This window comes from Ceratotherium simum, chromosome 6, assembly GCF_057802395.1.
Source record: "Ceratotherium simum simum isolate JZ-2026a chromosome 6, ASM5780239v1, whole genome shotgun sequence".
Taxonomy (NCBI): Eukaryota; Metazoa; Chordata; class Mammalia; order Perissodactyla; family Rhinocerotidae; genus Ceratotherium; species Ceratotherium simum.
Window position 1 is genome coordinate 79,934,532 of NC_141905.1, and position 26,101 is coordinate 79,960,632.

A 26,101-nucleotide genomic window follows, 5' to 3' on the forward strand; every position below is an offset into this window, starting at 1 on the left:
AGCTGCCCAGGGTAGAGTGCCTTCCCTGCCTGGAGGCTCCATTTGCTCTTCGGGAAATGGGCTGTCACATCACTCACAGTGACAAAGGACCTGCACAGTGCCAGGCACATAGTCGGTGCTCATAGCATTGGTTCCCTTCTCTGGTTGCCACCTGTCTTCCTTCCTGTTCCACGCCCGCTGCTAATGTTGACGCAGAGCCTGGGTAGGTGGCGGGGCAGCGCACCTGAGGGCGCACACCTGGGCAGGGGAGGCGGGAGGGAGGGCCATGTGTACTTTGAGAAAGCACGTCGGTATGTTCTGTTAGAAAACAGAACCTGCTGTGTTTGTTTAATGATGCCATCGTTCTTGGAGCACTTCCCGTGGGCCATGCCCTGTGCTACAGACACATGTACATGACTGGTCTCAGTGAATCCTCTCCACTCCCTTTCCAGGAGGGACTGCCATTGCCCTCTCTGACAGATGGGGAAACTGAGGCTCTGAAGAGACTTTCCACAAGGCCACACAGCTCGTTATTGCTGGAATGGTGTTCAGGCTCCGGCCATCTGGCCCCAGACTCTGGCCTCCCATCCCCTGCCCCCTCCTGCCTCTCAGGGGAGAGTGTGTGTGGGGGGGTGGTTTTATTTCCGTGTCTGCAGAGACCTGGTACCGAGGCCCAGGGCTCACCAGGGTGTCCAAAAAACGTTTAAGACCTTAAAAAATTTGGCCCCCAGGGCCGGCCCGGTGGCATAGTGGTTAAGTTCACGCACTCTGCTTCAGGAGCCCCGGATTTTGAAGGTTCACATCCCAGTTACGGACCTACACACCACTTATCAAGCCATGCTGTGCCAGGCATCCCACACATAAAGTAGAGGAAGAAGGGCACGCATATTAGCCCAGGGCCAATCTTCCTCAGCAAAAAGAGGAGGATTGGCAACAGATGTTAGCTCAGGGGGAATCTTCCTCACGAAAAAAGAAAAAATTTGGCTCTGAAATATGAAAAGCACAGCTCATAATTGAAGTGGACAAATGTTCAATTTTAAGTGTTTATAAAACGTCACGTTAGGTCAACCTCCTTTTGGGACTCGGTTACCTCTTTGATGTCATTGGCTTACCTCCTCGTGGCTCTGCCTCTTCTGTTCATTCGTCCCAGAAAAGGTCTGCCTGACTGATGCTGGGCTGAGAATTTAGCAGGGAATAAGGTCCCTTCCCTGTCACTGGGGCCACATTGCTCTGCTGGCCCTGCCCCTCGAGGGCCCTCCACCGCCTCCCGTGCCTCTCAGAGGGCTGAACCTGGGACAGGGAGCTGTGGCGTGCCTGCTGGAGGACAGGCCTGGGAGACAGCAAGGGTTCCGGTAATGAGGATGGGGTCTGCGGCCGAGGCCTGGGTTCTCGCCACTGTGTTTCTTTGCCAAGTTACTTCATTCCTGGAATCTCAGTCTCCTATAAAAGAAGTTGTCTGCCATCTCCATGGGGTGTTGGGGAATCATAAAATGCAGTATTTGGCAAAGCTCTGAGATACTATACAAATATAAATAGCTATGTACTTTTTTTTATTACTTTTTTTTAACTGAAGGCTAAATCTTTAAATCACTGGATTTGCTTATCTGGGAGTGGAAACTCCCTCTCTGTTCTCCTTGACATGGCTCTGGGATCTCTTAGACAGCTGCTTTCCCGAGTCCTGTGGGAGCGTCTTCCTGTTCTTGGCCCGAGCCAGGCCCAGGCTCGCTGTGGAATTGCCTGGAGCCTGTGCTCTTGGACCTGGATTCAGATTCTGCCCGCTCTTTGCCCCTGTCTCAGGGCTGGACAAGAAGGGTGTGTGCAAAGCTCTTCTCACGATGCCTGGCAGATAGAAGCACCAACAATGTTAGCTGCTCTGATGATTAGTGTTTATTGTTCTTATTAGTACTTGTACGGTAATTATTTACATTTTTACAATATTGAGTATATATTAAAGTACTATTGTCAACATAGAAACAGCGTGCTTGAGACCTTGGTCAAGCCCCTCGACTCACAGGGTCTCGCGTTCCCCCTCTGCTCCTGAACTCTGTGGTCTCAGAACCAGTGTTATCCATCAGTCCAACTCCTGTACCCAGCCCACAGGGGTGCCAGGCCACACTTGTCTCACCTCATCTGCCGGATCCAGAAAGGACGAGTTGTTCTCCGTAGAGATCGACAAGTCAAAGCATTGCTTGTCCCTAGGAGGTGCCAGGGCCACAGAGCTGGGTACCTGGTGCACACACCTTTGCAGGCAGAAGCAGAAGCAGAAGTAGAGCTCGGGTCCATCTGCTCCTCATGCCAGAGGATGGAGGTTTTGTCTCTGAAGGTGGACATGGAGATCCAAAAAGGATGTGCATATGTGCTTCATGTGTTAGCGCCTGCGCTGTGGCGTCGGACCTTTGCCAGCTGGGTCATGCCCAGCTCATAACCGGCCAACAGCTCACGAGATGCGAGATCTCAGAAGATTCCATTTTGCTGACTTATGACAGGCTTTGTTGTTTTTTTTTTTAAAATAAAAGGAGTGAGCAGATGTGAGCAGCACGGGGCTCTGTTTCGGCTGCATTGGTGAGAGCCACACCGGTGTTTTCTGGAGTGTGGTACACGGCTCCCGGGGCCTTGCCCTGAGCTTAGGGCTGGCCTGGTCATTTTAAGAGTTACGTCTTACTCCCTCTGAATTAGAAAAAAGTAAAAGGAGCACATCAAAACCACGGGCTCACTGATGTTACCACCTAGAATGATGTAAATTTATTTAAATTGAACAACTGACTTCATTGAAAGATAAGTATTAAGTAAATAATCGTACGGGAGGTCTAAGGTATTATATGCAGTTACTAGTGTGGCTTTCCAGCAATTAGATGTTCAAAACCCAAATCATCTTTGATTGCTCCCCACGTCCCTTCCCGCCCCCACCTGGTGTTGGGTGGACTCACGGAGCCTCTTGCACCGTGACCCCAGCTCCTCTGCAGCTGCCAGAGTTCCGCCCAGCGTCACCTGGCACCTGAGCGCCCCAGAGCTCTTGCTTTGGCTCCCTGACCTGCGTTTCCTGCCCCCTGCAGTCATTCTCCACTCTGGCACACGCCCCATCTCCCATGTGTCCCGCTCATAAATCTCGGATGCTCCCTGTCGCCCCCAAACAGCGGATTCTTGGCCTGACGTTTGAGGCTTCTCCGGGTTGGCCTGGCCCCGGCTGTCTAGGTGCACGTCCCACGGCTCGCCTTCTGTCCCGCTCCAGTCACATGCCGCACATCGTCATGGATCATTTGAGAGCAAGGTGCAGAAGTGAAGCTGTCCCCCTCCAAACAAAACAAAACACTCCAGTCTTCATTCCCCAGAATAAGGACACCCTCCAGCGCAATGCCAACACAGCCATCCAGCTGGGACATCGTATGATAGGTCGCTGCACCGCCCGGTCTTCAGAGCCTGTTCAGATTCCCCGACACGTCCCTTTGCCATCCGATCCAGATCCAGTCCAAAGGCGTGTGTCACACTCTGTGTGTGCCTGCAGACTCTCCTTCAGTCTGGAAGAACTCCTCAGTCCCTCTTGGTCTTTCATGACCTTTAAGAGTACAGCTCCTTCATTCTGGAAGAATCCCTCAACCTGTGTCCATCCAGGGTTTCCCCATGACCAGGCTCTGGCTGTCCATTTTGGTCAGGGACCCCGCAGAAGTGATACTGCGCTCTTCCCAGTGGATCACATCCCGGGGCACAGAGTGAGGACCGCCCCCCCTCGGGGGACAGTAATCCTGGTCAACACCTGGCTAAGTGGGTGCCTGCCAGGTTTCTCCACCGTTAAGTCGTCATTTTCCCCTTTGTAATCCATCGGTATTAGCTGGGGAGATACTCCAAGACCACACCACTCTCCTTCAGTTTAAACCTTCACTTGCCTGCCTTAGCACCCTGTGATGGCTCCTGCCTGAATTCACCTTCACTCTGATTGTTCTTAAATGGTGATTTTCTGTTTTCGTCATTCCTCTTACATTTACTAGTTGGCATTATACTGTAAAGAGGAGCTTTCCCTTCTCTCCCATTTATGCATTTGTTCATGTCTTTATATCTGTATGAACTCATGGATTATTACTTTACTCCGTGGGTTATAATCCATTAGTATCCGTATTTTTTTAATGCCCAAATAGTCCCAGATTTCTCCGGTGGCAGCCCCTTTGAGGTGGTTTTTATGTCCTTTTGACAGATCTGTCTCAGCAGACAGAGCTGGAAAATAGACCTGTGTATTTGTACACACACACACACACACACACAGACACAGACACACACACACCCGCCTCTATATCTAGTTCTGTATTTATCTGGTACCTTTGATTGCAGCCCAGCCCTGAGAATTCTGTGGAGCCTAATCACCTTCTGCATGTGCAGATCATTCTCTGACGTGAGCACCTGGCTCCCACTGCCCTTGATGTGGTTATTTTTGTGCTAGTCTCCCTGTAGGTAACGATTTCCTTAAGACACTGGACTGGTGCCATTCCTGTCCCTTCTCCCGTGCCCCTTCCTTGCCCTGTCCAAGGGAAGGGAAGGGAAGCCTAGTGGCTTTCCATCCGAACCATCAGAGAGAGAGGAAGGGAGAATCTTTTTTTATTCTGGAAAGCTCTCTCGCACGTCTGCCTATTGAGGTGCTCTGCTGGCTTCCGTCCCCTCACGGGCCTTCCCAGATCGCCCAGCCTGAAAGAAGCCCTCTTTTCTATGGCAGTTGGTTCTTCCATTACCACCTTCACAGTGCTGCTTGCTGTAACTTTCAGCCTGCCTTGCTCTTGGTTAGCCTGTCAACTCTGCAGTGTGCGATCCTCATTTCTTTAACCACTTTATTGAGATATGGTTGTACGTATTTAATGTATACAGCTCGATGAGTTGAGGGATAAGTGTACCCCTGTAAAACCATTACCACCATCAAGGCCATAAACATGTCCATCACCTCCTGAAGTGTCCTCCACCCCTATTATTATTATTATTATTATTGATCCCCATTTAATTTATCCTGCCGCCGGCCATGGGGCTCTTCCTGTGGCCCAGGTCCTACGTGTAGAACTGAAGGCGCTGGCTTTTTAGACCAAAATGTGAATGTCTTCCTCTTCGAAGCAGAGCCCTCTCTGCCTCAGTCTCTGAAGCGGGGGAGGTGGGGGGATTGACTCATGGCCCTTTGGAGAAACACTTGTTGATACAGTCTTCCCTCTCTGACATTCCAGTGGAAAATCAACCCTTTGCTGGCCTGACTAAATTTATAGTAGGCCGGCCTCAGCAGCTGGTGGCAGCAGCTGGTAGTTGAAATCTCTGACAGATTTTTTTTTCCCTCTGAAAAATATTTCAGTCACTCTAGTCCCACCACAAGCACTAGTAGAATGTAGAAGCCATTTATCGCCTCTTACAATTGGTCCGAGAAGAGCTGTTTTATAAGAATCTCTCCACTTACCCAGAAATCAGCTCTCCCCCATCCTTAGCCATCTGGAACATAACCGAATCACTAGGAAGTAAGATGGAAAGGCCCTGGAGCTGATGGTGTAATGTGAATTTGACAATTTTCTTTAGCAATTTCATATGGTTCAATCTAATATATATGTATATATTCACATAGATGTATATTTTTAAATTATAATCATGTTGTATGGGAGATTTGTAGACTTTGATCAGAGCTTGTTAACTCTTGATTTAGACGCTATTCTAACACCATCAGCCACGTTTCTTAGTCTGTACGTTGGAAGCAGAGAACTGGAGGGTATAAAGTGAAGAAGAGTCAGGTGAGTTGGAGGCAGAAGTGCTGGCTGACAGCCTGCGAGTGAGGGGCAAGACTGAGCTGGAGGAGTCCTTGGTGATCGTGTGGTGCAGTGCCTCCAGTTTTACAGGTGGAAGAACTCAAGCTCAGAGAAGTCACCTGGCTGAGGTCCCGAGGTGGGGCTGGTCTAGAATCCAGCCCTCTTGACTTCATGGACAACTGATTTTCAGTGCCACAGCATACCTCCTCACTTACATCATAGTCACTCAGGGTGCTGATTGCGTGTCATTGGGAAAACATTTAATTATGTTTTAAGAAGTCAGAAAGTGTCCAATATGCTTTGAAAAATAATTCCATCCCAGGCAGGTATCTGTTACCCAAAAAAATTCTCCACTGGGGGCTTCGTTTTCTCCAATGGTGTTAATGAGTGAGGCATGGCTGTGTTTCTGCCTTGGGATGAGGCTGACAAGTTTAGGTCCTCACAGTGGGAAATGTGAATACAGACGTGGGGGAAAGACCTCATGACCCCGATTGTCCCGTCTCCTGAAACTTTCACTGAGTTATGAACTGAGGTTGTTCCCGGGCACTTAAAGTTTTCCATAAATATATTTTCTTATTTATTTTGCTTATAAAAGCAGCATATATTTAGCATAGAACTAGAAAATAGAGATCAATTCAACAAAGAAGAAAAAATACTCATAATTTCACTACTGAGAGAATGATTGTTAACACCTTGGCCTCTGTCCTGCTACATTGCTTGGCGCCCGTTCCCTCTGTCGCTCGCTTTCTGTGTGTGTTTATATGTACATGTACGTATATACACATATGTATCAATACACAGATACACATAAGGTCTGGATCATGCTGCCAATAGTTTTTTAACCTATTTTCAGTTAATAACGGACAGATTTACTTCTAGATGTGTGGAGATCTAGCTTATTTTTCTAAACAGTTGCAAATGAGTCCATTCTATAGTTGTGCCTTAATTTCATTAACCATCCCCTCCTGTCAGACATTTTAGTTGTTTCCAGGCTTTTTTGCTATTATGATTACAGCTGTGATCAGCATCTTTGCTCACACCTTTACTCATCTCCTTAGAATAGGTTCTTGGACGTGGAATGGCTACATCAAAGCAAAGAAAGTCCTTTATGGCTTTCTGTGTGTGTTGCCAAAACTCCTGGGCTCTGCTTCTCCACTCAGCTTTTATGGCTTTGGAAAGTCGATACTGCCTGTAGTTGAGGATTCTCCGAACTGTGATCCAGAGTCCCAGCCATCCTCCGTCCTCCAGGCTCGCTCCTTCCTCCATTTGACCTTGCACCGAATTCTCTCTGACTCGGGTGTGGTCAGAGGGCTCCGGGATCGCGTTCTGGGGGATTTGGAATGGTGGGTGGGAACTGTAGAGGAAGAAGGAAACATCACAAGATCCGTGGGAATAAATAGTGCAGTGGGCGCACGCGTGTGCCAGTCCAATCATATTTAGAATACAGTTTCGGAAAATTCACCCTGGGCCTCTCCACCTCTCATTCATCTCTGTGCCAAGGGCAGCACTTTGTGGCTAAACATTCGGTAGAAGCTTTGGGCTGATTCTTTGGCTTAGGATCAAGTCCCAGTCCCTCGACCTGGCCTGTGATCTGGCTCCTGTCCGCCTCTCCCCTTCCTAGTCTTCTTTATCTACACTCCAGCTACCAGGACCTTTTTGCATTCCTCCAGAATGCCAAATTCCTTCTGGATTTGGGGCTTTCAGATATGTGGCTTCCTGTACCGGAGGTGGGAGGGACACTCTTCCTTTCTCTTACTCTTCAACCTTTGGGACACAGCCTAGTGTGGTGGCTAAGGGCATGGATCGTGGAGTCAGGCTTGGGTGTGATCCTGGTTCTACCCCATACCAGCTGTGCAACCTTGGACAAGTTCCTCAGCCTCTCTTTGCCTTAATTTCCACATCTATAAAATGGGATAATGATAGTACTCTTGTTGTGAGGATCAAATATGGTGATATCTGTGAGCACTTAGGCTAACAGTTCCTGGCACATACTAAGTGTCAGTAAACATTTGCTACACTGAGCTGGCCGGCTGGCCTCAGCTGACCACTCCAAAGGAAGTTTCCTGACGCCACTCTGGGCCAGGACCTCCTAGTTTGTGGTCTCATAGCCATCTGTACCTTTCCTTCTTAGAGGTTACTACAATTGTTGCTAAATAAATAAGTATATTTTAAAACGTCTGACTCTTGCCCAAGTCTGTAAGCTCCGTGAGGGCAGGACCCCTCTGTCTCGCTCACAAAGAGGAGTGGGTGCTCAGTCGGCAGCTGCTCGGGGAATGACAGTAAGTGCCCCGTTCCTTACTGCTGCAGAGCCGAGTTCACCGGAGAGAAAGAACCCCCTGGCCTCCCCGATGAACGAATAAGACGTAGCTGATCGTGAAGGGGGCTCCCCGCAGGGTGAGCTGATGTGTGACCAGCCACAGTGTCCAGTGACCTGTGTTTCTCCCAGCTTCCAGAGCCAGCCTGCTCTTGGAAGTTGTTAGTGTCGACCTCAATTGGTGAAAGAGTACCAGAAAGAAGAGTGTTGTTTTTAAATTTCTACCTCACTGTAGATCAAAACTTTTGAAAATACAATTAAATGGGTTACTAGAAATGAAACAAAACTCAAGGCTGGGGTTTCTCGACGTTGGCACTGTTGACATTTGGCTTAGTTGTGGGGCTGTCCTGGGCACTGTAGGATGTTTAGCAGCATCCTTGGCCTCTACCCATTGGATGCCGGTAGCATCCACCCCCTCTAGTTGTGACAATGAAAATGTCTCCAGACATTGCCATGTGTCCCCTGGGGGCAAAAATCACCCCTGATTGAGAACCACTGATCAAGACCCACAAAACACAAGCCCTGACTTTTATCATTAGATTCAACAGACAAAATTACTCGATCAAATTGCTTAAAAGGTTTCTCAACACTCACTCCGGGTTTCTATGCCGTCCCATCATGGAGTGGTAACAAGCCTCCCCGGACCAGCACCGTCTGTGGACCACACTTGGGGCAGCACCAGACCCTTCATTTATAGAAAGGGAAACTGAGGCCCTGCTCGGGGTCCAGATAAAACGTGCTGCTAAGACAGACTTAAAACTTGAAGGAACATTCTGAACCTTGTTTTTCTCTCCTCTCCCCAGTTCCCCTGCCGCAGATGCTGTTCTCCAGCCCGCTGCCCTAGAAGACCTGGGAATCCCGCTTTTAGCTGCTGCTTCACACCACGGTGATGTCATCAGCCGGGTCTCCCCGGATCTGACAGCCCAGAGGTACGGTGGGGGCTGGGCCAGGGGCTGGCGTTGGGACGCCAGGACCCATCCCTAAGGCTGCGTCCGTCCCCTCCCCTCTCCTCCCCTCTCCTCACCTGCAGCTCCGCCCCCCACACGCCGTCTGCACACCTCTCCTGCACAGGGCTGGGTCTCTTCTTGGGGCCTTCGGAATGATGTGAGGGGACACCAGGAAGATCCCCCACAAAGGCCATTTTAAAGATTTGTTCCCGGGCGGTCTTAAGGAGCCCCTATTTAAAGTAGAAGTCCCCCGGGAGAGATATGGTGCTGTTTATACATTTCCAGGGAATGACTTAGCTGCCTCTGGCCTCCCGGGACACTGAGCTGGGTTGTCTGCTTGTTTTCTTTATCTCTTGGTGGCGGTCAGAGAAGAGAGGAGCCAGCAGCATGACGGGAAAGGGACCAGCCCCTTGCGCCTTTGAATGGGCCTGGGTGGGGGGCTTCTCCCCCGTCACCTCCTGCCAGTCTGCCCTCACCCTGCACCTCACGCCCGGCAACCCCACCCCGGTCATGGTTCTCTATGCCCCTCGAGCTTCACCCCGGATTCAGGCTTTCCCTCTCCTCTGCCTGCAGACTCAGCGCTTACTTTATTTAAACCACGCTTGCTCACAGTCAGCCTCAGGACTCAGTGAGATGCCTGTACACACACACACACACAGACACACACACACACCTATTAATCTATTTATATATACACACACACACACGTCTATATATGTCTCTCTTTCTATATAACATATATACACACACATTTTAATTTATATTTATATCAGTGAAACAGCTGCTTTTGGCCAGATATTGCATGGCACTGGGGACACCATGGTGCATAGGACATTCCCCCCTAGAGCTCCCCTCCTCCAGGAAGCCTTCTCCCCAGACTGAGAGAGGAGCCTCCCTCTGTTCTCCTGCAGCCCCCGTCCCCTCTGTGTCGCTGCCCTTCACAGGTACCCATAGATTCTCTCTCTAACTCCGTCTCCTCCAGGGGAGGAAGTGGATCAGTTGTAACCTCTGGAAACACCGCATGGCGGGGGCCGACCCCCAGGGAATGTTGGTGGACGTGAACTGGCTTAGTGGGGAGGCTCGGGAGGGCCTCCTTCTCCGCCTGCCTGGGGGCCAGTGTGTGCTGAGCCCCGCCCCCAGCCGCCTCTCTCAGGGTGCAGGCGGTCAGTTCCGAGCAAGCTGGGACAGCATCGAGAGGCCTCTTCAACAACTGGGAGGAGGTTTGCCTGGTGGAGGAGAAACATGAGGGTGGTGTTGACACAGCAGGAAGCTCCGGGCCAGAAACATTCTAGGGCAGCTCTACATGGACATAGAATTCTGAGTGTTTCCTTTATGGGTGGGAATCAACGAGAGTTTTTACTTATCAATGAGTTTAACTTTTCAGAGGAGGAATCCTAGCTGGGAACAAGGCCCTTGGCACCTGAGGAGTGTGCAGAAGTTTCCAGTGAAAAGTCTCTCCTTGGCCTCCCCCCGCCCCATGGTGCTTCCGTTTGACTCCCTGACCCCCACGGTTTTAGCAAGGCTGAGGGACCGCTGGCTGCAGCCAGTGGGGCACACCCTCCCTTAGTGAAGCCTGGAAGGGGCCTGAGATCGTCCTTGTCCGATGCTCAAGGGGCGCAGTGGGGCAAGCGGAAGCTCTCCGAGCAGAAGTGTGGGAGGGCTTGGCTGGATGGCTCTCAGGAGAACTGAAGTCCAGTTGAGGTTGTTATTGCTGCCTCTAAAGTCCCCCCAGCTGAGACTGTGTGTTTTTAACGCCTTGGCCCAGGCCCCACAGTGGGCCAGTGGTGTCTGCTCTGAAAGCTCCCATTGAGGGCACTCCCTGTGCTCCAGGCACCACGCTGAATGGTCTCCGTAAATCCTCTCGACACCCCAGGAGGTGGGGGCTTCTGTCATGACTGCTGTTTTACAGATGAGCAGACTGAGGCTCGGAGACATTAACATGCTCAAGGAACCGTAGCTTGTCAGTGGCAGAGCTGGGATTTGAAGCAGGTCCAGCCTGGCTGCCCAACCTGTCTTCTCAACTTCCCACTGGCTGCTGGGACAACCAGGTTTCTTCCTTCCACCATGCCCTGGGGTCCTGCCTGCATCCCTGGCCTCTCTCAGGTCCGAGAGACACTGAGTAAGGAAGCTGTGTCACCCGTGCCCATGACCAAGAGTGGTCACAGGCTGCAGGAAGGAACTGGTGGCCAAGTACAGATTTTGTCAGTGCTGAGAACTTGGCCAGCTTTCTGGCTTCATTTCCCAGGGGAAAGACTCAGGTAGGTCTCTGTGCCAGCCGAGCGATGTTGGTGCCTTGCTAGCGTTAGCGAACATTTGTCCAGGGTTGTATTGTCTCGTTTTTACTGGAAATTGGGAGAAAAGAAGTAGTTCTGATAGGAGCAGGGATTGGTCTGTCTTTGGTCACCAACTGTCGTCGTAGAATGCAGTCGATCCCTATTCGCAGATTTCGTATTTGTGAATTTGTCTAAGATTTATTTGTAACCCCAGGATCGATACTTGTGGCTTTTGATGGTCATTTGTGAACACGTGCCGAGCAGCAAAAATTTGAGTTTCCCGATGAGTGTGTGCCCAGCTGAGGCGATGCTCTGTCTTCTCGTGGCAGCCCTCATGCTGTGAGCAAGTGTCCTTTCGTGGTGTATTTAGTGCCACGTTTTTTGTAATTTTGTGCATGTCGTTGATGATTTTGCTGCCTAAAATAGCCCCCAAGCATAGTGCTGAAGTGCTTTCTGGTGTTTCTCAGCACAAGAAGGCGATGATGTGCCTTATGGAGAAAATATTTTTGTGAGATAAGCTTCATTTGGGCGTGAGTTATAGTGCTGTTGGCTGTGAATTCGATGTTAATAAATCAATAGTATATATTAAATAAGGTGTCTTTAAATAGAAACACACATAAAACAAGGTTGTGTATTGATCAGTTGACAAAAATATTGTGACCAGAGTGGTGGGTCCTGTGGCCAAGTGGTTGGAGTTCTGCATGCTCTGCTTTGGTGGCCCAGGGTTCGCAGGTTTGGATCCCGGGCGAGGATCTACTCCACTCATCAGCCATGCTGTGGTGGCGTCCCATATACAAAATAGAGGAAGATTGGCGTGGATGTTAGCTCGGTGAGTCTTCCTCACACACACAAAAAAAAATTGTGACCAGAGGCTGGCAGGAACCTAACCCTGTGTTTCCCTGGGGCTGTGGTTCAGTATTCAGTGGTTCAGCTAATTCAGTGTCAGTGGCTACTTTATAGACCGTAACTACTGCAAATAAAGAGAATCAACTGTATTTAAACTTGCTGATCTGTGGGGGTAAGTAAGAACGGCATTCTGAGTGCACAGTGGTAACTTTTTAAACCTCAGAAGTGGCCCTGCCTCCACACCCACCTGTCTTAGTCTGGTTGGCTGCTATAACAAAATACCACAGACAGGGTGGCTTATACACAGCAGAAGTTATTGCTCACAGTTCTGGAGGCTGGAAGTCCATGAATCTGGGTGCCAGTGTGATCGGGTGAGGGCCTTCCTCCAAGTTGCAGACTTCTCGTTGTGTCCTCACATGGCAGAAGGGGCTAGGAAGTTCTGTGGGGTCTCTTTTATAAGGGCACTGATCCCACTCATGAGGGCTCCACCATCATGACCTGATCACCTCCCAGAGGCCCCACCTCCTGATACCATCACATTGGGTGTAAGGATTCCAGCCTTTGAATTTGGGGGGACATAAACATTCAGACCATAGCACCACCCAAGGTTCCCCCTCCACTTCCTGCTTAGAGTAGGGACCGGAGAGGCAGAGGGTGAGATGAGGAGAGGCAGGGAGGGGAAGAAAATTGGGCGAAGGGGAGGCTAAACATCCTCTCTAGAGGTTTGCCTCCCTGCAGGAGCAGCGTTGGTACTTTAAAAAATCAAATTGAAGGGGCCGGCCTGGTGACATAGTGGTTAAGTTTGCACACACTGCTTCCGCAGCCTGGGGTTCGAGGGTTCAGATCCTGGGTGCAGACCTACACACCACTCTTCAAGCCATGCTGTGGCAGTGTCCCACATACAAAATGGAGGAGGATTGGCATAGATGTTAGCTCAGGGACAATCTTCCTCACACACACACGCACACACACACAATTAAATTGAAGTTTTTTTTTGTTTTTTTGTTTTTTTTTTTGTGAGGAAGATCAGCCCTGAGCTAACATCCATGCCAATCCTCCTCTTTTTGGTGAGGAAGACTGGCCCTCGGCTAACATCTGTGCCTGTCTTCCTCCACTTTTTTTATATGGGACACCGCCACAGCATGGCCTGACAAGTGGTGCATCGGTGTGCATCCGGGATCCGAATCCGGGCTGCCAGCAGCAGAGTGTGCGCAGATAACCGCTATGCCACGGGCCCGGCCCCTAAATTGAAGTTTTAAAAAAATTATTAAAAAGGAAGAGTGGGGCTGGAGCTTTGCGTTAAGCTACCTGAGAGAAAAACGGAGCAGGTCTCTCTCCCTCCTTCCCTGTTAGCCGTTAATTCCTTGGTGCCATATCCTTCTCTTCCAAAAATTCATCTTTCTGAATAGGAACAAAGAGAGAAAGCACTCCCGTCTCTGAGCCAGTGGTCAAATAAAATGCAAGAGATTTTGACGTGCCCTTCTCTTTTATTAAAGCCACTGGAGAACATCAAAACTTGCTCCCTTCTCAGGGAAGAGCCCATGGACCCACTTTAAGTGGTTGAGCTTCCATTTTGCTTTCGGCATCCCTGGATGGCACAGAGAGCTGGGCCCAGACCTTCTAGAACATTCTACAAGTGGCTGCATTGCCCAAGGCCACTTGTACTCTCATCTGCTCAATATTTTCCCCCTTTTTTTTTAAGCAGCAGAATTGTTTTTCAAACGAAACCTTCCAGCGGTACCACCATTTATTAAACAGTAAAACGGGGCACTCTAGTGACATCCGGCTACCTCCTCCGCTTTTCCCACGTCAGAAATCCAAGCGGAGGGGTCTCTTTCGACCTTGAGGACTTCCATTGGCACACCTGGAAGAATACTCGCCTGACTCATGTCCGTGGGGGTCAAACTTTGGCATGCCTCAGAATAACCCTGTTACGGCACAGATTGCTGCCACACCCCCAGAGTTTCTGATTCAGGAGGTCTGGGGAGGGGCCAAGACTTTGCATTTCTAGCAAGTTCTCAAGTGCTGTTGCTGCTGGCGTGAGGTCCACACTAGAGAACCACTGGGTAAGGCAGTCTGGTCCCGATGCTTTTCTCCTCATCCGTATGGCTCTTAGCAGTTCCTCGGGATCAGAGACACTCGACCCAGCAGCTGGTGGCTGAAGTGTCTGATCTCTGCCTTCAGGTACAAGAGCCAGGAGCAGGGGTGGCTCCTGCTCAGCGTCGTGGCCTCCCTAGAGGGTTTCCCAATTCAGAAGCGGAGTTTCAGAATTTTCTGAAGTTGAAGGCCCCAGGAATTCACACTGACTTACAGCTTCTGTTTTCCCTCTTGCTCCAGATCATGTGGTTTATTTTGGTCTCATCTGTTTGCACAATAGGATTTTTCTGTCTTTCAGCTATGGGTATGCATGATGGGGTTTGACTACCCCAGAGGTTAGCTGAACCTTTATTTAAGCAAGCACCTTATTAGAAAGTGAACGATAAAGTGGAGGTATTATTATTTTTTTAATGTAGAAAAGGGATCACCCAAAAGTCTTCTCTGAGAAATAGAATTCCTTTGTACCATTTAAAAAATACATTTTAAAGGTAACGTGTTCATGAAACAAACTTGGGTAACCAGTACCCAGTGCACTGAGTAAATTGTGGGGGGACCCGTATATTTGTTCAGAACCTTTGGCTGTCCAGTGTCCAGCTGGCCACTGTCAGGTTGGAGCACATGAATCGCCACATTGGCAGTTGTCGAATATTGACAATTTCATATGGTTCCAGCTAACACAGGATTTTGTTCTTGTGGTTTTTCGTGGTTCTGGAGCTGCTGTGTCTGGGCAGGTGGACTGTGACTTTCTGAATAAGTAGTGAAATCTTGGATATCTGAGCTCAGTTTCCTTTTGTGCTCTGTATCCGCATCTCTGTATTCTTTGTGACCACTGCCCATCCTGGGGTGCTCAGGGCGCGCCTGGGAATAGGACCCAAGGAGCTGCTGGCGGTGGTGTGGGAATTAAGGCCCTGGGTGATCCGACCCAGATCAAAGCCTCTCCTGCGGCTTTGGGATGCTGTCTAAGACTGTTCCTTTAGTTAATGTTTTCCTTCCTGATTAAGTTTTGCTTGGGCCAAGCTGAAAAGTAATTTCTCTCCTGTGAGCACAGACTCTCTCTGTGAAGGGAAAGAGGTAAGAACGTGCTGGGAAATGACTGATGAGCCAGTTCAGGGTTATCCATGCGGAGCAGCCCACGGCCAGACAGCTGAAGGTCAGCGTGTTCAGGGCTGTTCACCCTCTCACATGGGCTGGGGTATCTTGCTGGCGACTAGAAATAGCTCGATGTGCCCGCCTTTGAGTTTCCAGCCAATTTGCAAACCTCTCCGGGCGCCGTCTGATTTTGGCTTTGTTGCTTTTCAGTGGCTGCGTCTTGAAAGTGCATGCTGTATCTCCCATCGCTGAGACCCATTTTATCAAAGCCCAGGCCTCTGCTGGGCTGATGGTCCAGTGCTCTGATCGACCAGGCTTAGCTCTCCAAACCAGCAATTTCAAAGCACGTTCCTTTCTCTAACTTGCATCTCACTTTCCATCTGAGCTGAGTCTTCGCCCTGTTATGTGATCACGTACACTGGGGGATTCAAGAAGGAAAAATCAAGAGGCCTGTGAGGAAGGGCTCTTGTGCTAATTCCTTCCAGATGGTGATATGAAATGGGAGATAAGATGCTGTCGCCCATCTGGCCCGACAGGACGTGATATGTTCTGCCTGTATCTTGGGGGCCCTTATCACCCTCCCATGACAGCCAGGGTCACTCTGGTGTTTGTCCTTGGACAGGGGCTTAGTTTGGCAACTCCAGCTGATCTCTGAAATGAAATTTGCTATCAGTTCAGTGGGGGATCAGCCAAGAAGAACTCAAAAGCCCTAAACAGGGAATCAAAAGACAGCGGTTGCTAACGGCATCTCATTACAGCTGGACTTATAGGGCTGTTGGCTGAATACAAGCCCTGAAGCAACATTTTCTGGGTTTCTCAGGTCGTCTGGGAGTGGAGACTGCACCCGGATGGTTAATGGGACCAGTTGTTGTTTGTGAGGACCTTGGTGAGGTCTGAATCAAGGGTGGCAAACTCTGACCCATTAGTAGTGGTTCCCTAGGGATCTGTGTTGACAAGGATTCTGAGGTCTTGCCCAGCTGGGCCTGGCAGGAAAGAATGCCTTGATCAGTAAGTCATGTCTATCTGCTAAAAAAATGGTGGTTTATGTGCCCTCTTTTTGTCAACTCTTCTCTTAAAAAAAAAAACAGGCTTAAATTAAATCAACATTTTCTTCATCCTCTAAAAATATAGACACTCTACGTGAATTTGAATTCAGCTTCTTTGTTATTCCAATAAGACTTAGAAAAATTGATTAACTCCTTAAATGGGAAAAGGGATCTCATCCTTTTACAACTAGAAAGGCTTCACATGCCCTACCCACTGGCCCATTTTATGGGGGAGGAGTTCAAGGTCAAGAGAAGGTAAAGGCCTTGCAGAAGTGAGAGGAGGATGCCGCTGTGCACACCCCATCTCGGTGCCCTGCCCGCTCTGTGCCGGGTCTGGCAGCTGTCCCGGGGTCCTGACGAGGCCCAGGAGTGGTACTGGGCGTTGGAAAGGGCCTGACTCCCTGAGAGTAACGTCTTCAAGACGAGTCACTGCTGGTCGTGGGAGCCTTGAGCAGAGACAGGAGCTGGCAAAGAGAAGCTGAGCTGTCCTTATCTGGCCCTCTTCTCTGCTCTAGCTGCCCCTCTGGGAGCTCAGGGGGCATTAGAGGGACCCTGTGTAAGCTTCTCCTTGGGGTCTAGAACCAGGGCTGCTTCATGGACGTGCGACCTGGGCATCGCCCGTGTGCTCAGAGGGCCCTGCACTTGGCTCAGTGCTCTGCTGTCGCCATCTTGAAATTCTTACTTCTTTGGGCCCTGCGTTTTCGCTTTGCATTCATTTGCGTTCCATTTTGCCTGCAAATTATGTTGCCGGTCCTGCCTCAGACATTCGGACTCTGGGATTCCAAGAAGATAGAACGGTTGTCCGCCTGTCGGGGCCTGCATGTTTGGGAAGCTGGGGGCCCGAGGGAGGGAGCTGCCATGGGTTGAGCACTTTTCTGTGGCCGGCTCTGTGCTGGAGGCTGGAGAGGCCACAGTGGCTGAGACTCTAGTAGAAGAGGACACCTTAGCAGAAAACAGGGCACCCGGATGTTGGGGTGCAGGCCAGCCTGGCGGTGCAGGGTGGGCATGGTTGCCCCCGCCCAGGTGGAGGGGCTTCCTTGTTTGGGTGGCACCCCAGGATGATTATGAGTGGACTGGGAGGGGATCTGAGTGGGACTGGGTAGGCGGGCATTCAGGGAGAGGAGCATCCGGGGACTAGTCGGCTTGGTGTGGTTAGGGCAGGGAGAGGATGAACCTGGGAGGAGACAGAGACATTCCAAAGGCCGTGGAAAGTCGAGGAGGGTTTCAGGCAAGGAAAGGACCTGATCAGAACTCAAGTGGGGTCATTCTGGTGTCTGTGGGGGATGCGTATGTGGGGACAAAAGGGGAGGCAGGCAGAGCAAGATGTGCAGAGTCCTGCTCAGAGAGGTTGCAGGCCTGGACCAGCGGAGGTGGCCAGGACAGAGGGGATGGATTCCAGAAGGAGGAGGGAGGTGACTCAGCAGGAAGAGGCGATGGTGGGGGCATGGGAGTGAGAAGAACCGGAAGAGCCGAGAACAATCCTGAATTCTGGCGCCAGGGCCTGGCTGGCTGGTGGTGCCACTAACCCAGCCGGGGAAATTCGGGGGAGGAGGAGGGTTAGGAAGGAAGAGGACAGTCCAGCTGGGGCCAGGAGGTGTCTGTGGGTGCCCGTGTGTCAGAGCTTCGGTCATGAGTCACTGAGCGTTTCCCTGTTGGGGCCTGACCTCCTGGTCACTGGGGACGGGAGGGAGGGGAGATGCCGTTCTTAAAAGAGCTGTTGAGTCATTTGTTTGGTGCCTTTGGCTGATGGGAGTGGGCCAGCGCAGGAAGGGTGTGGCCTTGATGGTCTGGGGCCAACAGAGGGAAGGGTGGAAGGAGCAGGAGCGAGGTCTCCAGGCTGGAAGAGGCTGGGAGCTGAGGGGAGCCGAGCCCCGGGGCCGTTCTCAGGGGTGGAGGAACGGGTGCAACAGGAGGGCGTGTTCCTCTGGGGAGTGTGATTGTCACTCTGCTCCACGCTGCAGAGCTGGCCTTGTTCTGAGGCTGCAGATCCGAGGCAGTGTCTCCCCTCCCCTCTGCCAGGGGTTTCACAGACAGAAATCTTTCCTTGCACTTTGCTGGAGTACCCTTAAAGTAACAGTACCGCAAACTATATCTCGGCTTTCCTCAGTTTGCATTAAATTAAATAAAACCTTCATAGGATGTGCAGAGGAAGGAGCATGGCCAGTGTAATTTCTTGAGAAAGCTAAATTTTAGACTGGGAGTTTGAGTTTGTAAGTGGCCTATTCACCGCTTATGAGTATGAATAAATGTAGGTTTCCAGACTGTGAAAATGACGCTCTTAAGGAGCTTAAAAGCCCTCAATAGTTCGCATTATTCGTTTTGAGTCATTCCTTTATAAAATAAATTATTTCAGCCACTGTCCACAAATAACAGTTTGAACAACTGAGGCATCACTCCATCTGTGAACCCACTTTGCGCTTTCTCTGGGTTCTGTCCGAACACTTGCTGTAATTTCTGTGCACTTGAGGATTGGCCTTGCTCCGGGCTTACCCAGGGTCATCACTCTCTGGTCTCTGTTTTTCTCCCCATTTCCACCGGGCCCAGGGGAGGAGGCAACGTGGGTTCCAGCTCTGCGTCGGCTCCCGACACCTGGCTTGGTTATAATGGGTCGGGACACCCCGGCTCTCCCTCTGTGTTTATTGAGAGCGCACCGTGGGTGGCCTGGCTAGATGTTGGGATGCTGGGGTGAATTCGACAGGTGTGGCCTTGTCCTCATGGAGCTCACAGTTCTGTCTCCCTAGTGGTCTTCACGTCCTTGGTGATGTGTGTCACAAGGAGGAGTGTAGGGGCTTCCGGGTGTCTACAAGGGGAGTCCATTAGAAGGTGGACATAGAGGTGGGGAAGGATTCAGCACCTGGGTTCGTGTCCTGGCTCCCCCACCTACTAGCTATGTGACCTTGAGCAAGTGACCTCACCTCTCTGAGCCTCAGTTTCCTTCTCTGTAAAGTGGGAATGATGACATCTGACTGAAAGGGTTGTCGTGAGGGTTACCTGAGGTCATGAATGTAAAGCACAGGACAGGGCACCCAGGACCATACACAGAGGACAGGGTACCCAGGACAGGGCACCCAGCGGGGGTGAGCTACTGTTGTTTTTGTAGCTGTTGATTGGTGATGCCCAAGCTGAGATGTGGAGACTGAGGAATTGCTGGCCTGGCGAGGGGAGAGGGCTGCAAGCCTAGGAGGTGGTGTTGTGAGAGCTGAGGGAGGCCCTGGCGGGTGGGACCAGAGCAGGTGACCTTGAAGTGAGGGGCAAGGCAGAGGCTGGGCCTTGCAAGACAGATTTGAGGCAAGACAGAATTCTTTCAGTATGTTGAGTGTGGCGTGCCCACGGCAGCTGTCCTCTGGGCCAGGACGCCAACCTCATAGGTGGGGTTGGAGGAGATGAAAATCAGCAGAATGTTACTGACACAGAAACTCAAGCATCCTGGATTTCTGCAGTCTGGGGGCTTCCTGCAGGTGTTTATACCCAGAGGGAAGAAATGAGTCTTCAGTACGAAGGCGAAGGCGGTGAAACCTCAAACCCCGGCTTTGACCTCAGGCTGGGTTTCAGGCTCTTGGTGCTGAGTCACGTAATTCCAGCCCGGCCGCCCTCAGCCCTGCCAGCTCCCCCGTGGACAGCAGTGTGGAGAGGGGCTGGGAGGGCCAAACTGCCTGAAAACTGCTTTGGTCTGTGGATGGCATTGCTAGCCTTGCCTTTTGTCAAAGGGGAAGATCAAAACCTGTTTTGAGCTCCAAGCCTTGTGCCTTTTGGCTTTTGAGGGTGTGTTGGCAGGTGGCTGTCCGTCCTACCTTCCCTCCCACAGGGGCCTCCCTGCACGTGGAGTGTTGCCCTGGCTGTCCAGCAGGGGGCACCCATCCATTGAACGTGGGACCTGGCAGCTCTGCTGCAGAAATTCCTCACCAGCCAAAAGGGGTGCCGACAGTTCGCCAAGTACAGGTTCCTTGATTACCCATCAGCCTTTTCACCCTGACTTTTCTCAGCCTCAGATTTTTGGGGAAAATCTCAGGGAGTTTGCAAAGTTGTATTTTAGTTCTCAACTCTAGAGTTTCATTGCCTATAAAAAAATTGTTAGAAATGATCATAGAAGAGTCCCCTCCCCAAAACAAAAATCAAACAAGACAAATCATAGAGAATGTCCTGAACACCTGAGCTGCCTCTGTCAAAGAAACCCCAGGTTCTATGGGAGCCCAGCGAGGGAGGATTCATGGCCTGGCCTGGGGGCCGCTGCATTGGAGGGTGCGCCTCCACCACATGTAAACAGAGGCCCGGGGAGCCGGGTGGGGAGCCCGGGTGGGGAAGCTGTGTGCTGGGTCTTTAAGTAGCCTGTTTCTTGTGTGTGTGTGGGTGGGTGGGGTGGGGTGAGGGGGCTTGATGAATGTGCCATTAATGAGCCGAGTTCCATTGGGAATAATTCTCCCTTTGTGTCCCCAGCACCTCCCCAGCTGCTGCCCCGGCCTCAGAACATGCATCTTTGCCTTCTGCCCCAGCCGGTGATGGAGTAGAAGCTTCCACTCCCTCCTGCCAGGGCCTGGCCAAGGACTTAAGCAGGTATTGTACAAAGCTGTCCCTCCACAGCTGCTGCCCCTGAAGAGGAGGGGCCTGGTGGTCTCTGCCCCCTGGGCCTTGGGCTGAGCGGCATTTGGGATGGCACCAACAAGACATTGATGATTTGAGCCTGTAACGCCATGTCTGTGATCATTTGGGCTGTAGCTGATCTGAAGTTTACCCTGGCTAGCAAGCTCTCCATATAACAGTGGGATGCCCTGTGTGAGCAAGTGTATTATCAGGGTTCTCCAGAGAAACAGAACCAATAGGATGTGTGTGTATATATATATATATATAGAGAGAGAGAGAGAGAGAGAGAAAGAAATTTATTTTAAGGAATTGGCTCATGTGAATGTGGAGACTGGCAAACCCAAAATTTGCAAGGCAGGCCTGCAGGCTGGAGACCCCAGGAAGAGCTGATATTGCAGCTCAAGTCCAAAGGCTGTTTGCTGGCAGAATTCCTTCGTCCTTGAGGGACCTCAGTTTTTTCTCTGAAGGCCTTCAACTAATTGGATGAGGCCCACCCACCTTATGGAGGTTAATTTGCTTTACTCAGAATCTACAATTTAAATGTTAATCTCATCTGAGAAAATACCTTCACAGCGACATCTACACTGGTGTTTGACCAAATACTCTGGGTACAATGGCCTAGCCAAGTAGACACATAAAATTAACCATCACAGCAAGTATTTGGAGCTCCTCTTTCTAGACAAACAGTTGTGTTAGGTTATAAACCATTCTGCTTAGTTATGAAAGTCCCCTAAAGAGCATCCTGTGACAGTATTTTTCTGTAGAGAGCTCAGGACACCTGGTTGTGTCGAGAAGTGAGAGCCTGTGGCCTCAGAGAGCTCCTGCCAGCTGAGGAGGTGCAGAGGTGCTGAAGCTGAGGGAGAGGGTGAGGCTATAGGGATGGTCCAAGTGGTAGGTGGTTACCTGCCCAACCAGAGTGTCCACAAGTAACAGAGGGACCCGGGGACGGAGGTTGCCTCGCATCTATGTGGTTCTGGAACCTGCAGTCACGAGGAGTGGGGGTGGAGCTGGGACTGGGCTCCTCTTATCTGGACAGTGCTCCATGGGTCATAAGCTGTCTCTGGCCTGTTAGCTCCTGAGATCTCCCTGCAGCTCTGTTGGTCCTGAGTCCTAGAGAGATGGGGCAGTTGATCTGTGGTCCCTTGGCTCCTCAGTGGCAGAGCAGGAACTTCTACCCCACCCCTCTTGGTTCCAGGCAGTGTCTTGTCTATACAACCCTGGCCTTGAGCTGAGGGCGGGAGTATGCAGGAGGCCTGCTTTCTGGTGGTGAGATAGAGCAGTTTGGGAACAGGAACATTCGTGGGTGTTTGGGATGACACCCTTGGTTTGCCTTGGACATAGTAGGTACTTGATAAAAATGTGTCAAAGAAAGAAATAAAATTACTCTTCTTAAGTATTTTGCTCTTTAGTTTCTTATAAGTTAAACATACGTCTACCATATGACCCAGAAAACTCACTTTTAGGTATTTACCCATGAAAAATGAAAATATATATCTACCCAAAAACCTTTATGTTTATAGCAGCTTTGTTCATAATTACCCCCAAATTGAAACAACCCAGATGTCCATCAACTGGTGAATGAATAAACAAATTGTGGTGTATCCATCCTCTAGAATACTGCTCCACAATAAGAAAGAACAAACTACTGATTCGTGCCACAAAATAGATGAATCTTAAATATACTATGCTAAGTGAAAAAGGTAGACTAAAAAGTTACGTTATGTATGATTCCACTTATATGATATTCTGGAAGAGGCTAAAAACTATAAGGAGTGGAAAACAGATCAGTGGTTGCAGGGGCTGGGAGTTGACTAAAAAAGGCCAGAAGGGATGTTTTTGGGGTGATAGAAGTGTTCTGTGTCCTAATGGTGGTGGTGGTGACATGACGGTGTGTGTCAAAATTCGTGGAACTATACACCTGAAAATGGTGAATTTCACTGCATGTAAGTTATATCTCAATTAAAAAAAAAAAGAACCAAGCTTATCCAAGGGCTAGAGTAGATTTTTGATGAAATCATACACATACACAGACACACAAATTCTGCCCTCCAGATCTTTCCCTGAGGTGGACAGTCTGGGGGTCGGAGAGCTTCCCTGGTGCTCCCTGGCACCAGCAGATATGAGTGGTACCCATCTGCTCAGGGCCCTCCTTTCCTGAGGTCACCTGGGCTCCAGGGTCTAAACTTCTCACACAGGGGGCAGCTGGGACACCTCACCTTGCTGTTTGTTCCTTAGAGCCAACTCTGTTTGGGTTGCTTCTGGTTTTTAAAAATTTTTTTTTATTGAAGTATAATTGACATACAATATCCTCTTAGTTTCAGGTGTGCATCATAGTGATCCAATATTTATATACATTATGAAATGATCACCACGGTAGTTACCAGACAACATTACTACAATATTATTGACTATATTCCGTATGCTGTATATTACATCCCCATGACTTATTTATTTTATAACTGGAAGTTTGTGCCTCTTAATCCCCTTCACTTATCTTGCCTCCCAACCTCCCTCCCCACTGGTAACCACCAGTTTGTTTCCTGTATCTGTGAGTCTTTCTGTTTTGTTTTGTTTGTTCATTTGTTTTGTTTTTTAGATTCCACATATATGTGAAATCATATGGTATTTGTCTTTCTCTGTCTGACTTATTTCACTTGGCATAATACCCTCTAGGTCCATACATGTTGTTGCAAATGTTAAGATTTCTTTTATTTTTTATGGCTGAATAATATTCCAATATGTGTATATCCTGTCTTCATTATAGATTCACCTGTCAGTGGACCCTTAAGTTGTTTCCATGTCTTGGCTATTGTAGATAGTGCTGCAGTGAACATAGGTTGTTTCCATGTCTTGGCTATTGTAGATAGTGCTGCAGTGAACATAGGGGTGCAGATATCTTTTCGAATTAGGGTTCTTATTTCCTTCGGATAAATACCCAGAAATGGAATAGCTGGATCATATGGTAGTTCTGTTTTTAATTCTTTGAGGAACCTCCATAATGTTTTCCAAAGTGTTTTCCCAAGTGGCTGCACCAGTTTACATTCCCACCCACAGTGCACAAGGATTCCCTTTTCTCCACATCTTCTTCAACACTTGTTATTTTTTGTCTTTTTGGTAATAGCCATTCTGACAGGTGTGAGGTGGTATTTCACTGTGGTTTTGATTTGCATTTCTGTTTGAGTTGCTTCTGAAGCATTCAATTATGCATCTGAGCGTTCAGCAGCATGAACTAGGGGTTACTCTGGGCCGGACACTGTGCAGTAGAGAGGCACCGCTCGCCCTGTGGATCTTACAGCCCACTGGAGAAGACAGACACAGACTGAGCAATCACGGGTGGGACAGAAGAGTGGTGCAGCTCGTGGGTGGATGGAACCCAGAACCTCACTCAGTCTGGGTGGCTGGGGAGGGCTTCCCAGGGGAAGTGACTTCTAAGCTGAGAGCTGAGGGCTGAGCTACTTTAACTACAGGTGGGCTGAGGAGAGAACAGATATTCCCAGGAGAAGGAACAGCATGTGCAAAAACCCTGAGGAAAGATAAGGGAGCAAAACTGAAGTCGTCCTGTTGTGGCTGGAGCCTGGAGAAGAAGGAAGACGGATGGTGCAGTGGGCAGGGGCCAGGACCGGCACCCAGGGTGGGGCACACAGGTCATGGTAAGGATTGGGGGCTTTATCTTTCTTCCTTGGTAGAATTTTTTTTATTAATAGATTTCTTTTAAGAAAAGTTTTAGATTTACAAAAAAATTGAGAAGATAGTATAGAAAGTTCCTATTTACCCAAGCGTAGAGTTTCCCCTATAATTAACTCTTAACAATAGTATGGTGCATTTGGTACAATTGATGAACCAATACCGATACATTACTATTAACTAAAGTCTATAGTTTATTCAGATGTCTTTTTTTCCCCTAATGTCCTTTTTCTGTCGCAGGATCAATCCAGGATCCCACATCCATTTAGTCATCATGTCTCCTTAGGCTCCTCCTGGCTGTGACAGTTTCTCAGACTTTCCTTCTTTCTGATGACCTTCACAGTTTTGAGGAGTCCTGGTCAGGTATTTTGTAGAATGTCCCTCACCTGGGATTTGTCTGATGTTTTTCTCCTGATTAGACTAGAGTTATGGGTTTTGGGAGAAGACCACAGAGGTACAGTGCCATTTCCATCACATCCTATCAAGGGTACGTACTATCAACGTGGTTTATGACTGTTGACGTTCACCTTGAGCGCTTGGCTGGGGTCGTGTTTGTCAGGTTTCCCCACTGTCAAGTTCCTCTTTTTTCCCCTTTTCCACACTGTCCTCTTTGGAAGGAAGTCACTGTGGTCACACCTACGGAGTGGGGAGTTATGCCCCCTCTTCTAGGGGGAGCCTCTGCATAGATGATTTGGAATTCTTCAGCACAGGAGATTTGTCTTCTCCTCCATTTATTAATTTACTCAGTCATTTATTTATATCAATATGGACCCGTGGATATCTAGTTTATGCTTTGGTTATAATCCAGTACTACTTTATTCATTTGGTTGCTCAAATGGTTCCAGCCTTGGCATTGGGCCACTGGCTCCTGTGGGGTTGTTTTAAGAGTGTCGAGAAGCCCTGAGGCAGGACAGAGATATGATCAGGTGTGCAGTTGTAAGGATCTCTCTAGCTGCCTGGCAGGGCAGGGGTGGTTTCGGGACTGACCAGGGCCCCCGTCCCTGTGGCCCCCCAGGCCCGCTGGGCCAGGACACGACGAGGGTCAGCTGTGGTTCCATCGCCTTAAGTACACTCTCCACTGTCCCTTCAGGGTGTTGCCAACTCACTCTTTCTGTGACTGCTTTTAGCCACGGGGCCGTGGCCTGGATCCAGGGATCCAAATAAACCTTGTCTTTTCCCTTGCTGCGGGTCCCTGGAGATTTTCAAAGCAAGTTTCAAAAATGCACAGATGAAAATTTTGTTTTGCTGAAATGGAAGTTTTTATCCCGAAGCCTGGACTGAGGCTGAGGTCCCTCCTGGGCTCGTGATTTGATTTCGAGACACATCCTCCGTCACTTCCCATTTCCTCCAGGCTTCTCTTGCTGGGGCTGGCACACCTTCTGTTTGTTTTCACTATGCACGGGCCACTGCGGTGCTTTGTCTTCCCCTCTTTGGGCTTGGAGGGGAGCAGCGGGGCAGTGAGACCTGGTGTCTTGACAGAGAAAGCCCGGGG

At 49.8% G+C, this 26,101-nt stretch overlaps 1 protein-coding gene across 2 annotated transcripts in view; it reads left to right on the forward strand.

Moving 5' to 3' along the window:
- Window positions 1-26,101, forward strand: part of TACC2 (transforming acidic coiled-coil containing protein 2) — a 192,608-nt gene that overhangs the window by 73,101 nt on the left and 93,406 nt on the right. For both annotated transcript variants that reach the window (XM_087432743.1, XM_087432742.1), the window contains exons 5-6: window positions 8,853-8,978; window positions 20,782-20,898. In XM_087432743.1, coding sequence (XP_087288869.1) covers window positions 8,853-8,978; window positions 20,782-20,898 — 243 coding nt within the window. The remainder of the gene's footprint in view (window positions 1-8,852; window positions 8,979-20,781; window positions 20,899-26,101) is intronic.